Consider the following 13,395-nt stretch of genomic DNA (forward strand, 5'->3'; position numbering starts at 1 on the left):
TCGGGCTTTTAAATTTGCAAGTAGCCCAAGTCTCTGTCCTTAAGTGTTTTCAAGTCTCTAGTCTAGCTGTGTGAGTTCCAATACAATACGATAGTACAGTTTTTGTTTTTGTTTTCACGACGCAAAGAAATTATTTAAGTCTTGACAGTAATTTTTCAAGGACTTGGAGACGCAAGTGAGCAAGGAAACAGGAATAGTGTTAAGAATGAATAGCACAACCAAAGCAACATATAAAGACGAATGCTACAAGGAAGCATGTCGATGGGAAGAAGTAGCAAGGATAGTGCTTCATCTAGCTTTAAAAAAAAAAAAAAAAACTTCAAAAGCTTAAGAGGAAGTATAATTCCCTCGCGTAATCGCTTTAAAACGTATCGAGATTCGAGTTCAAAGCTCGACACGATCAGAAGAACCTAATTGTGAATCATCCAAAAGCAACAGAAATAAATTTTGTCTGTCGAATGCTACAATAATAGCTTCTAGCGATACTTTCTTGAAATTGTCTTACCGATTTCAAGAATTATTTCAATACATTCGAGTATGCTTTCACAAATATATTTAAAGTGTCTACCATTGTCGCTGCATGTATAAATGCAGAGACTGATTTTTAATAAAGATTTGTATTAAACACTATAATCCATATTAACTTTACAGGAACTACTGTAATTCACTATATCAAAATCTGCTACGATCTGAGTTATTTTTTAATATCTAATATGCCCAAGAACTGGCGATATTTACGCCATTACAAGGTCGCATCTCTTGTACATTCCTGCATTTGGTGTAAAAGGATACTCTCTCAAACAAGTACCGCGTCCGGATAAACAGTCGGTCTTAGATGCACATTCAGGCAACCTTCAACTTCCTTTACATATGACGTGCTCTTTGTGCTGTACTTTGTGTTGAGTAAGAAGAATCATTTTATATCCGGAAATGAATTTCTTGATAAAGTGTTTGTTTCAGAAATTTTCACAGAGCTTTTCTTTCTAAAGCTGGCTTAAAAGTCACTTACTTTTTGTCATTTGCTGATGTCGAGGCGACGTTCGTCTGTTTATTAATTATCTAAGGACATACTAAATATTAAGGTTTTTGCTTAAAATTTGCTCGTCCATTTTTCATGTTTTTACCTTTTGCTGCACTTCTTGGACACACTGCCACCCAAAAATAATGCGTTTGGAGATAGTCTCAGCGTCCTTAAGTACAAATATTGTGAATCAGCTTCGATTTAATTTTAAACGTTTACGCTCCATAGGAGAGATGAAGAAATAAACACTTACCGTCTCGTAGCGGTTCTGCTCGATCTCCATTCGCGCGTTCTTGTGCAAAACGCTTGACCAAAGCTGACCTTGCTCATTTCGGTGCGGGAACATCCGCGTGGTTCGTATAATCGTCCGGTACAGTCGCAATACCTCCTTCCTCTTGTTTAGCATGATTGGAAAGTTAAGTGATGTAATTTACATCAAGAAAAATGTACTTAAATTCCAGATGATAACACAAATTGCCGCTTCATAACAAAGCCGAATCATGACGAACCAAATGCGCTCCTGTGGCTTGATATAATCTTTGTATTTTGCTTGTCATAATTACTTGCAATGAATATTATTAAAAGTAAAGCTGCTTTGCTATAAGCAAGAACTACTTCATGCTATTGTTTCTATACTTGATACAAAGTAAGGGTTGCGATCGAAGTACTAGCAATCAGCCCCACTAGATGCTGTAACTGAGATAACTGGCCGCGCAACGCATCTGCTGCATTTTTGATACGCGTATTCGCAATTACCCCGATATTTTCGAAAGAAGTCGTTAGGGACAAGTGAGGAATTCAGTATACCTGGAATGGATAGCATTTAGCTTTTTCTCGTTCAATTGACATCAATTGCGCCAACGAAATTGCTCCGTGGAAATGAATATTCAACGGTACTTTTGGTCTTATAACCGGTGCCGTTATAATAGCACCGCATAGCAGCCAGTCTGTCGACGTGAATCGACAATCCAAGAGCTCAAGTCTGTATTTCGGTATATTTGCAATTCGGACAGTAGGATTCGCCCAGAACATAACAAGAGGTTACTCGGGTTACTACAGTCTCCAGCAGCGTATCCAACGTTCATTGGACAAAAGTCGGCAAACTATACATATCACCCCTTTTGTCGGATTGGTAAAATACTGATAATCTTTGCAATTATTCGGCCTGTCGAAAGGGTGCAAATTGATCGAAATGAGCAGCTTTCTTCATTGTTATCCGTACAAAAGTGATCAAATGCCACTTAATCTCCCGTTTCGGGAAAAATACATTTTCCGTTCGCAAAATTACATCCACGCTGTTCTCCAAAATACATTCTAAAAGTATTGGCACGATACCATCCGGAACCTTTAAGAAAACGCCAACGTTAAAGCGCTAATAATATTTCGAAAACTGTCGACGGAAGCCATGTACTCGGATTCAAAGATCCGTTCTTCCCAATGAGTTCCAAGACACCCAGAGTTGTCTTGCTGTTCGATCTCAGCACCTTCTAGTGTATGGCATCCAAAGTGCGCTTTAACAAAAGCCGCGACTTTTGGCGTCACCATTTTAGCCACAACATGCCCTCGTTCTTGAAAGTTTTGAATCGTATATGTGCTTAGTTCGACATAGTAATCAATAGTAGAATTATTCGGGCACGTTCCTGTCTCAAAGATAGGAGGTCGTCCTTGAGAATCACGAGAAGTTCTTGGCGTTCCATCCGAGTAGGAAAAAAATGGTGACGAAAAACCAAGCGCATGCGTCATTTCGTGCATTGTAGTCGACACTTGCGCTTGGAAGTTTTCCAGTGATGCACTGATCTGTGAAGGGCAAAAGTTTGCATCCTGAAAGTGAATTAATCGAACTGATCTTTTAGACACGAGGATGTGTAGACCAGTATGCAGTTCGTACAATAGCTAGTGGATGCGGCTCGAATGTAGAGCAAAGAAGGCCGTATACGCTTTGCCCTGAGCTTCCATATACTCACACTTTCCAGCGACACAGCCTTCGTTTGGACACGAAGAGCAAAATCGAGTTTGAACCGAAATGGTCATTCGAAATAGGCATTTCCCGACATATGTCGTTGTCAACAAACGTTTAGTAGATGGGAGGAGACGTCGTCCATTGGCCCTTGCACGTTCGTTGGGCGCTTAGTTCCCTTGTACTGGAATGACCTGTAATGCAGCTTGAAAGCGACGAATGGCTTCGGGAATGATTCGGTACAGCATCGCGCGCTTCTCTTGTGAAAGAAGTTGGAACGCAGTTTCGTCGTAGTAAGGCGTTATTTGAACCGGACGGGAATGATTCCTAAAAGGCGTCGACTCGAATGTTTGAAAAGTGGTCAAATCTTCCTCGGGCAGCTTTCGAATTCGAGCGTCAAAAGGGTGATTTTGTCATTTTGTCCGTATTCCTGGTGACTCTGAACTACTTGATGATCGATTGAATCATGGAGGCATCCGTGAAATAGCGACAGTAACACCATAACATGAAAAAAAGAGAAGGTTGAAAGAATCATTATCAAGGGTACTGTCAATTGGCAATTGCCTTTTTCAGCCTAACAGAAAAGTTTGTATTTTTCTTTATTCCAAATTCGCGGACAAAAATAGAAATATCTTTAAGGGCTACTGCAAATTGAGGTATGGTACACCACATCGTACGTGTATGTATCCCTTAAAGAGTTACACTCGAAAAGAATGAAGGCGCTGATCCTCGTAGGGGGCTTCGGCACGCGGCTACGACCGCTTACACTGTCGTGCCCGAAGCCTTTGGTTGAGTTTTGCAACAAATCCATTGTCATGCATCAGATCGAGGCACTCGTTGCGGTGCGTTTTTGTCGTCAATGTAGTCACGATTTTTATTCTGACCGCCGTCTACTTAGGTGGGAGTGACAGAGGTGATTTTGGCCGTTAATTATCAACCACAAGTAATGCTTGCAGCCCTCGAGTCCATGGAGAAAAAGGTATCACCTCACTAAGTATGCAATAACCATTACGTTCTGGGGGTCTCAACGTAACCTTTGCCTTAATTCAGTACCACATCAAGATCTCGTGCTCCCACGAGACTGAGCCACTGGGTACCGCAGGCCCCTTAGCTCTTGCTCGTGATCTCTTAGACGATGGTGATCCATTCTTTGTCTTTAATAGTGACGTCATCTGCGAATACCGCCTCCAGGAGTTGCTCGAGTACCATCAACAGCATGGGGCCGAGGGTACGATATTGGTTACGCGTGTGGATGAACCGTCAAAATACGGTGTCGTCCTCTCCAAGAATGATGGTCAAATCGAGCGATTTGTGGAAAAACCTCGTGACTACGTGGGGAATAAAATTAATGCGGGAATTTATATTTTTCATCCCAATGTTCTCGATCGGATCCAATTGCGCCCCACTTCGATAGAAAACGAGATTTTCCCTCAAATGGCTGCTGAACACAATCTCTATTCCATGGTGTTACCAGGGTATTGGATGGACATTGGGCAACCAAAAGACTTTCTTGCGGGAATGTGTCTTCATTTAGAGTACCTCGAACGCACGAACCCCGAGATGCTTTCGACTGGTCCGACGTTTCTTGGAAACGTCCTGGTCGATTCAAGTGCTACGATTGGCGATAAATGTCTCTTGGGACCCAATGTCGTGATTGGACCAAAATGTGTGATTGAAGACGGTGCGTCAACTTAATCGAGAGGTCTGGCGTGATACCGTGTCTAATCGTGGATACTTTTACAGGGGTACGCATGAGTCGAACAACATTGCTTCGTGGTGTCACCGTGCGTGCAAATTCATGGATTCAGTCGAGTATTATTGGCTGGGGCTCGACAATTGGCCGATGGGTACGCAGCTTTTATCAATACGACGTTATACAATACCATGACATTCAAGACGGGTTTTGCTTTTCTAGTGTCGTGTCGAGGGAACGACTGTCGTTGGAGAAGATGTGCAAGTGAAGGATGAGAAGTTTATCAATGGCGGCCTTATTCTCCCGCATAAAGCCATTTCCACCAGCCTCCCGGACCCTGGTACGATCGTCATGTGAGCATCGAGAAACGCAATTCATGCGTCTCGCAATCCCGATAAAATCATCATTTGCTTCATTCCTCGTAGATAAGAAACGTTGACGAATTAATTGAATGATTTTTAGGAAAATACAGTTTACAGGATGAGAGCTTGATGACTTTCGTTTTGTATGGTAAAACGCTTAAGTTGCCAATTCACATAAATTGACATTTTAAGTAAAACATTTCTCGCGAAATACCAACTTACTATGGACCTTTTTATGATAACACCGTACCGATCTTTAATCGAAAGATACTGTAACCGTTATATTAGTATTATTTCTTATAAGAGGAATACCAAATATTAGTATCAATGAGAGGAAACAAAAAAGAAGTACAAAATAATTATCTTTATTAATGTTGATTTAAAAAGTTCCAATCTTTCCAAATTCGTTATATTATTGCAATAAGACACTAACTCTATAAATGGGCTGATTTAACTCTGAATCAACTCCGCCAATCTTTATATAACACGATTGTGCGGTGCGCTGATGGCGCCATACTTAGTTAGATATTTATAGAATAAGTTCAGTATCAGATAGAAGATCAATACGCAGGGTATTAAATATATTTATACATACTTTTCCCTAATTTTAATCCTTTGAATTGCCTTTGGTAGCTGAAGCCCCTGAGCTACTTAGAAATCTACCTCTATACCCTTGTGTACATGAAGTTTCGAGGTGCCTAACCTTCACTGTAATCAGTGTAAGATCAACTAATACTTACTAGTACAAGTGAAAGGTACCCCGTTACACCTGGTAACACTTCGTAGTCCTTTCAGTGACCTACACACGTTACATCCAACATGGACATGTTGGACGAAGAAGGATGAAGCTTTCCATTCCCTCGAGAAGGCTATCACGCCACAGTGAAGTTTTTAGCTCATTTGAGTAACCTTAAGTGGCGATTTTGTCGAAGGCGATCGACAAATAGTTCAGCCGAAGGCGAGCGAGCCGTTGGCGCAATGCTGTGCACTCTGGAAAGAGATGAACAGCATGCGGCCATAGTCGAGTTCATACAACACGAACTCGACGCGGCCTAAGAGAAAGTAGCCTTGCTTCGCCAGGAAGGCTCTCAACACTCAGAGGTGTTGATAGAACAGGGTGCTCAGCAATTGGAATTGTTTAGATAGCAGAATATAAATACTACTAATCGGCCGACGCTTACGCATCGACCCGAAAGTTTAAAGATAGAAATCTCCAAGTTTAAGCAGTCAAAGGCGACTCCGTTTTGGAATGGGTCGTCGAGTTAGGCGAAGCCATAGAAGCTCGCCGCATCAGTGATGATGCGATGAAAGTGAAAGTCTGCAGGTCCATCTTAGCCGGACGTGCTAAAGCTTGGGCCTTGGGGCTCAATCTTGACGTCCTATCAGTCTTTGGGTCGTATGAGGTCTTTAAGACCCGGCTTAGAAAAAGATTTGAGCCGCCACGTGCCCAATTCAAGGCTCGAGCTGAGAAACGGAATTTAAAGCAGGGCAAGCGTGACATGCCCAATATACACGATACCTAGTCACTTGTATCGTTTGTCATTATCCAATTGATGAATAAAAACAGGTATATGCGTTTAGTAAAGATCCCGCAGACATACCTGTTAAGACCCGCTTGTTCCGGCGAAATTTCGAGTCGCTCGATTAATCGATCTCTATAGGCGAACATGAAGACTTCAGCTAGAAACAGGCTTTCGTCCACTCAGGTGCATATCGTCCACCGAATCGACAAGAAAACAGAGGTCCACAACCATTGATCTCTTGTGTGTAGAGTGCAAGAAACCTCGCTCTTCTAGTAATAAACGATTACAAAAATGTAATCGTTGTCAAAAGACGGTCCACTACGCCTAGGAGTGTAGTGCTCCACGGTCAGTGCCTAAAAAACTCCGAGCGAAAAGACCGACCTCTCGCTAGGAACAGCGGAGGACGCGACTCCGATGCTGTTACGAAATTGCAACGGCGAGGCGGATCGGAATAAAAAACGGCCTCGGCGTTAGTAGGTGCGGAGCATATCACCCTGAAATAAAAGTGTCTCATAAATTGCCACTTAAGTCCCCCGTAGTCGATTGTGGTGGGGCGTCGAATAATTTTGTTAGAGGCAAATCGCTAAAAGATAGCAGACTCAAATTGATTAAGCGCGATATCCCTCTAACAAGGATGACAGTGCGCCTGGCAACAGTTGCATCTGTAACGGTTAAGAAGCTTGTAATTGGTATCCAATACACGTTAACGGGTAAACAGTAAGATGATGACTTTATCGTATTAGATTTGTATGACAAATATGTTGTCATCCTTGGGTTACCATGGCTCAGATAGTACAAGCCATTCATAAATTCGCAGCATGAAGCCGTGACGATGCCTGTCTCTCGTTCAACAGCGGGTCATCTGGTGCACGTCTTGAGCGTCCACAAGCGTGTGGATGTTCTACGAGCGATTGTAATGGTCTCACTTGTAGATCGGACGTTTGCACGACTGCACAAGACCTTAGTGTGGAAACCCATCACGCTGTGCAGTAAGATCCTAACGGCTGTGCACAAGCACAGGTAGCTTCGAAGTTCGACCACTCAAATAAGTTGCGTTGTACGAAACAAGGATGCTTGTTTAAAAATTAATATTCAAGGAAGTTTAAAACGCCCGTCAAGAAGAGACAGTGTGAAATTCCTAGATCGACTGGAGCTAAATCCTTTTTTACTAAGGAATTTATTGTCTTACTTTCTTCTTTGAACCATATATCCAAAGGTGCCTGGGAACCTTTGACAACAGGTATCCGGATACTTATCCCCATACAATTGTTTGGGGGGTACCCCCCCCCCAACTGCCCCAGCTGTGGTTGCGCTACCACAGCGAGACCCTCTGCGATCGACTTGTCAGTGCTTATACACTTGATCAAAAATAGCGCCTCCGAAGTTAACTTTGGAGATAACTCAATTGCCAACGCTAGAACCGAGACGATTCTTGCGTGGCAAAGTCAAGCAGATTTGTGTACTTGTCACACATGACAACTACGTGGCCGATATTTGGTCAGAAATAGTATTTACCGAGAACGAACGGGATCTCAGCAGCACATCGATGGACGAAAGTGTCCACGATGAGAAGACTCGAATTGAACGTTTACGTCCCAATCCTAAGAGTTCCTGAAGACAAACCCTTATTTAATATAATTTATGGATGTCATCCCTGAATCAGTACTGTGCGAGTTGCCGAAGACTAAAGGCACTCGACACGAAAATTAACCTAATTCCAAGTTCGAGATACTGTGTCATGAAGCAATGGCCCTTGCCACGTGAACAAGTAATAGTGATCGACATATTCTTTGTTGAACGCTTAGCAGTGGGCCATGTGAGGGAGCCAACCTCCCCACATAGCTCTCCGACCTTCTGCGTGCGTAAAGCAACTGGAGGATGGCAGATTGTGCATGCAATTAATAAATGAACGCTGCAACGGTACTGGCTCAACGCCAATGCGACGAAAAGACGTAGTCATTGAAGGTATGTCAAAAAGTACTATCTTTTCGTCAATGAATCGGACAGATTGATTTTAATAAATCCTTATGTAATAACAAGATATATCGTTCACAGCAGTAAGCACCCGTATGATATGGGAATGGCTAGTCATATCAAAGGAACTTAGTAGTGCCCCTGCGACATTAAACAGATGTGTAAACAATCTGTTGAGATCGGTGAAGGATTTCGCACCGAGTTGTTTTGATGATGTCTTCGTTCATAGTAGAGCCATGAGTAGAAAGACTAACGATGAAGTACGTCGCACCCACGTCAAAATAGCTCTTACACTTATGCGTCAGCACAAGTTGAATGCGAATATCAAGAAGTGTATGTTCGCTGCAGTGAAATTCCACTTCTTGGGTGCATCGTGGATAAACACGGTGAACGCCCGGATCCGGATAAGATCAAGGCTATTACCGATCGGCCTGTGCCAGTCGATGTAAAGGAATTTCGAAGGTTTATCGGCTTAGCGGCGTACCTGCACAAGTACTTATGCAATTATCCCGAGATGACTATGCATCTTTCTTCTTTGTTGAAAAAAATGCAATGTGGTCATAGAACGATGATTGACAGCATTCGTTCGAGGGTATTAAGCAAATTTTGATGCGATCGCCAATCCTGGCAATTGCTGCCCAAGACCGACTATTTCATGTGGTCTGTGACGCCAGCGATTTTGCAATCGGCTGTGCGTTAATGCAATATGACACTGCTGCGACACACTACGTATCGTCATCCCTGCCCATAACAATTTGCGTTTACGCATCATGTATGAGTGCCACGGCGCACCAAGAAGTGGTCATCCGTGATATGAGAAGACCTATCTCATGATAAGTCACCACGCTAGTATGAGCTCGTCCGCAAGTACATTCGTGCTTGCGGTTGTCAAGGGGTGAAGCCCAGTGCTTCAACCCGTGCTTCGTTACAATCTCTGTCTGTTCCGGCAGAGTGTTGACAGTCTGTATTCATGGACTTCCTCTTCGGATTTCCCGACGACGAGCATAAGAACGATAGTATTCTTGTATTTGTTGACCCTTCTAGCAAAAAGGTACATCTTGCTGCAGTATCGGCATTGCTCACGGCCAAGGTCTGTGCTCGTTTCTTTGTTGACACGATATTTCGACTCCATGGTATACCCCGCGAATCGGTCTCGGATCGAGACCATCGATTTACGGCGGAATTTTGGCAAACTGTGATCAAATTACTTGGAACTCAGTTGAAAAATTCAACTTTTGATCATCCTGAAATAGATGGTCAGACGGACCGTGAATGCCGTATTCTCGAAGAGACACTTCGCGGATACGTCCACTCTTCTTAAGAGCTGGAGCGAGTTCTTGCCAATGGTAGAATTTGCCGTCGGCAATTCAGTGCATGTTTCTAAAAAGCGTACACCATTTTTTTGCGAATGGCTTACGCCACCCACGTTTAACCACCTTGTTTGAGAGCGACTCTTATTCAAGGTGGAGGAAATCGCTCGAGCAGAGAACCTTCTAGCTCTTGCTCATCACGTATTAGCACTAAGGTCAATGCGAAGGATACCAATGTTGACTTAATTACAATTGGAAAGGACAAACTCAGTAATAACTATAATTATGTTTCTGATTTTGATAACGATGCTGAAAGATTCAGCATCGATACCAATACAATTAATGAGAACGATAAAACTCTCAATAATGAAGAGATTGATAATTCCGCAGTGCAAACAGGTCGGGATGGAAACGAAAATGAAACCTAGTCATCAAGTGATATCCTATTGGTTCAAGAAGCACTGATCCACTCATCAAAGCCAAGAGTGAGGTGTTCGATAAATTTTATGTGTTTAAGGAACTTCTCGAAATGCAAACGAGCAAAAAAAACAAAGGTCTTCGCAGTGATAATGGACGTGTACTCCAGTAAAGTATTCGTTGCGTTTCTTGCCCGACTTGGAATTATGCGTCAAACAAGTATTCCCTACGCTCTGCCAAGGTATAGCGGAAGAATAAACACACTCTACGATTATGGAAACTGCACGTGCTATACTCCAGTACCAGCATATGGGGCGAGAATGGTGGGGATATGCGGTAAAAACTGCACTTTTTATATCATCAATCGAGTGCCAAACACTGCACAAGCGGCGTGACTCCATTCGAAGTGTTTACTGGAGTATCGCAGTGATAATGGACGTGAATACTCCAGTATGCGTTTCTGGCCCGATTTGGAATCATGCGTCAAACAAGTACCCCCTTCGCTCCGCAACAAATTGTACAGCGGAAAGAACTCCACGGTTGTGGAAACCGCACGTGCTATACTCAAATACCAGCATATGGAGCGAGAATGGTGGGGAGATGCGGTAAAAGCTGCACTTTTTATATCATCAATCGAGTACCAAACACTGCCAAGCGGCGTGGCTCCATTCGAAGTGCTTACTGCTGTAAAGCCGCATCTACCTATACGGATCGCGTGTTTTGGTTTTGTTAGGAAACGGCAGCGTTCTTAATGGGATGGAAAAGCTCATCACTGTATTTCTTTTGAATACGTGAAGGATCGAAGGCGTACAAAGTTTGGGACTTAACGATAGAACGGGTTGTTATTTCGCGATCATTTTCCCGAAAATGAGCAGCCTTCTGATGCACTTCGAACCCGGAACGGCAATCCTCCAGCAAGTCCAGCCAATCAAGATTGTCATTATAAATGACGGCGATTAATGCAGACAACACAAAAGGGAAAATTACCACAAACGACATAGAGGTTGACCCTCCTGAGCCATCGGGTGATAGTGATGGAGATATGGAGATTGATTCAGTCAATGAACTTGCAGTTGCAATAATGTACTTGTGCCACCGGTTGCATTAGTGGCCGATAATGGAACTCGAGCTACATCAAACTCGATAAGCAGTGATAATTTTCGCAGTTGGTGTGAAATTGTGGTGGGTGCTGCGCTTCGAGTCGCATCTTTTTCAGCTAACCGTCACCCCATAGCGGCAGCAATTAACCGAATTCAGCACGCGTCGTCGGTTTCTGCCTCTTTCCGAACCGACTTTGTCACCTGATCCAGAAGCTAGCATGGTACTTTCACTACATACCGCGACGGCTCTAGATCTGGTGAAATAATGGATGACTTTGTTAGCCTGCCGACCAAGCAAACAGCGAGCAAGATTGGTCGATAATAATGAGATTATATTGAGTGCACTTAAATTTCCTCAGACCTATGCCGATGCCATGGCTTCGCTCGTCACACCGAGGGGTCGGAAAAGAGAACATCCATTGGAAGCTGCGCTCCCAACATTCGAGTTTTACATGGGACTTGGCGTCCGTCAATCAAATGTCAAAGCAATTGGTCACAAGTGGGTGTTTGCTGTGAAAAGAGACAAATCAAGAAGTATCGTGCGCTACAAGGCTCGTTTAGTGGCATTAGAATACCTGCAATATATGGTGTCGACTATACGGCAGCATACTCTCCCGTTGCAAACATGACTACAATACTAGACGTGTTTGCCACATGCTGCCGGCTCAAATAATATGTGAACAGTATGAGGTGGACACTGCATTCCTCAATTGTAATCTAGAGGAAACCGTCTGCATGAGAGTGCCTGGAGGCATTAAAGCTGGTGTGCAAATTGCGCCACAGACTCTATGGGTTGAAGCAAGCGGCAGACGTTCCCTTCGATTCGTGTTTGTGGAGCTAAGATTTACGCCGTTTGTCTCCAATCCTTGCCTTTTTGTACGTTTTAGGCAACATAGACCGATATTTTCTGCGGTGTACGTTGGGGGCCTAAGAACTGTTGCTTAATTGGAAGCGTAAGCGAGGAATTTGCCTACTAACCCACTGCAAAGTCCAAGCTTAAATTACTTAATGATGCATCGTACATACTAGGAATGGAAGTGCAGTATGATAGAGACAATGGGCAACTCATCTTGAGCCAAGCGCAGTTCCTTCGTCGCATAGGTGAGCTGCCTCGAAACTTCACGTACACAAGGATACATTCTATGTAGCTAAGGGGCTTTAGCTACTAAAGGATTAAAATTAGGAAAAATTAAAATTGTCTGAATGATTTTAGTTTCCTATGCAACGATCTTCTAGCTACTACAAAACTAATTATTATTGATAACTAACTAAGTATGGCGCCTCCGTTTGCACCGCAGAATCGTATCTTATACGATTGGCGGAATTTATTTAAACTAAAATCAACCTTTTTAATAGAACTAATGTCTTGTTGCATCAATATTACCAAATCTGGTAGTATTGGAGCTATTTAGTCAAAGATAATAAAGATAATAAATTTATACTTCTTTATTTATTTCCTCTCATAGGAAATAATATCAATTAAACCGCTTACATGAAAAAAATACTTATGTAACGGGACACCTTGTTACGTCACCCCCCCAACAAACAGTCACTATAGCGAGTGAATAGAATACTATTATGTCTGTCCCTGCAATTTCGCATTGTTGCTTCAAATAAAAATACTGATTTTGCTTGCAATATTTTTTTTTTCAAAATTCAATTGGCGACAAACTTGTCTGTGCGCGTGGTCCGTGAGGCCGCAAAGCTGGCATCTGCACGGATCAGTGCAGCTGTTGGTAATGCAAATATTTCAGTAGACGCTAATGCGTCTGATGTGGGGAAAATGTCACCTTCTACTCCCATTGGAGGTGAATGGAACATGTCATCTGTTGATGACATTGCAGGTAACGGTAACAAGTCATCTGCTACACCAATTGTAGGTAACTGGACCAAGTCACCGGCATCGCTCGATTCAGTGGTACTGTAAAGGCTGCTGAATCACTCGAGGCCGAGTCCGTTAAACCTTTCGGTTCTAACGTGACAACCATAGAGGTTTAAGACGTGGTTGTGTGACTCGTCCGACCTCTTTGGTGGGGAG

General features: G+C 43.0%; 4 protein-coding genes across 4 annotated transcripts; 2 read left to right on the forward strand and 2 right to left on the reverse strand.

The window, feature by feature from the left end:
- Positions 1-614: 614 nt before the first annotated feature.
- CCR75_003641 (uncharacterized protein) lies at positions 615-1,427 on the reverse strand (the record flags this gene model as incomplete). Its single annotated transcript, XM_067961735.1, has 3 exons — positions 615-1,059; positions 1,125-1,190; positions 1,275-1,427. The coding sequence occupies 3 exons, from the start codon at positions 1,425-1,427 to the stop codon at positions 1,006-1,008; spliced, it is 273 nt and encodes a 90-aa protein (XP_067823263.1). The 3' UTR covers positions 615-1,005.
- Positions 1,428-2,177: 750 nt separating this feature from the next.
- Positions 2,178-3,480, reverse strand: CCR75_003640 (uncharacterized protein; the record flags this gene model as incomplete). Its single annotated transcript, XM_067961734.1, is given in 6 exon segments — positions 2,178-2,393; positions 2,420-2,867; positions 2,879-3,003; positions 3,094-3,162; positions 3,173-3,358; positions 3,427-3,480. 6 exon segments carry the CDS (start codon positions 3,478-3,480, stop codon positions 2,178-2,180), a joined length of 1,098 nt encoding a protein of 365 aa, XP_067823262.1.
- Positions 3,481-3,553: 73 nt separating this feature from the next.
- On the forward strand, positions 3,554-5,332 carry CCR75_003639 (uncharacterized protein). Its single transcript, XM_067961733.1, has 5 exons — positions 3,554-3,820; positions 3,877-3,957; positions 4,029-4,659; positions 4,722-4,825; positions 4,894-5,332. The coding sequence occupies exons 1-5, from the start codon at positions 3,692-3,694 to the stop codon at positions 5,026-5,028; spliced, it is 1,080 nt and encodes a 359-aa protein (XP_067823487.1). The 5' UTR covers positions 3,554-3,691; the 3' UTR covers positions 5,029-5,332.
- A 5,198-nt stretch (positions 5,333-10,530) lies between these two features.
- CCR75_003638 (uncharacterized protein) lies at positions 10,531-10,866 on the forward strand (the record flags this gene model as incomplete). Its single annotated transcript, XM_067961732.1, has 1 exon — positions 10,531-10,866. One exon carries the CDS (start codon positions 10,531-10,533, stop codon positions 10,864-10,866), a length of 336 nt encoding a protein of 111 aa, XP_067823488.1.
- Between the last annotated feature and the right edge of the window lie 2,529 nt (positions 10,867-13,395).

Source organism: Bremia lactucae, linkage group LG8 (genome assembly GCF_004359215.1).
Source record: "Bremia lactucae strain SF5 linkage group LG8, whole genome shotgun sequence".
Taxonomy (NCBI): domain Eukaryota; phylum Oomycota; class Peronosporomycetes; order Peronosporales; family Peronosporaceae; genus Bremia; species Bremia lactucae.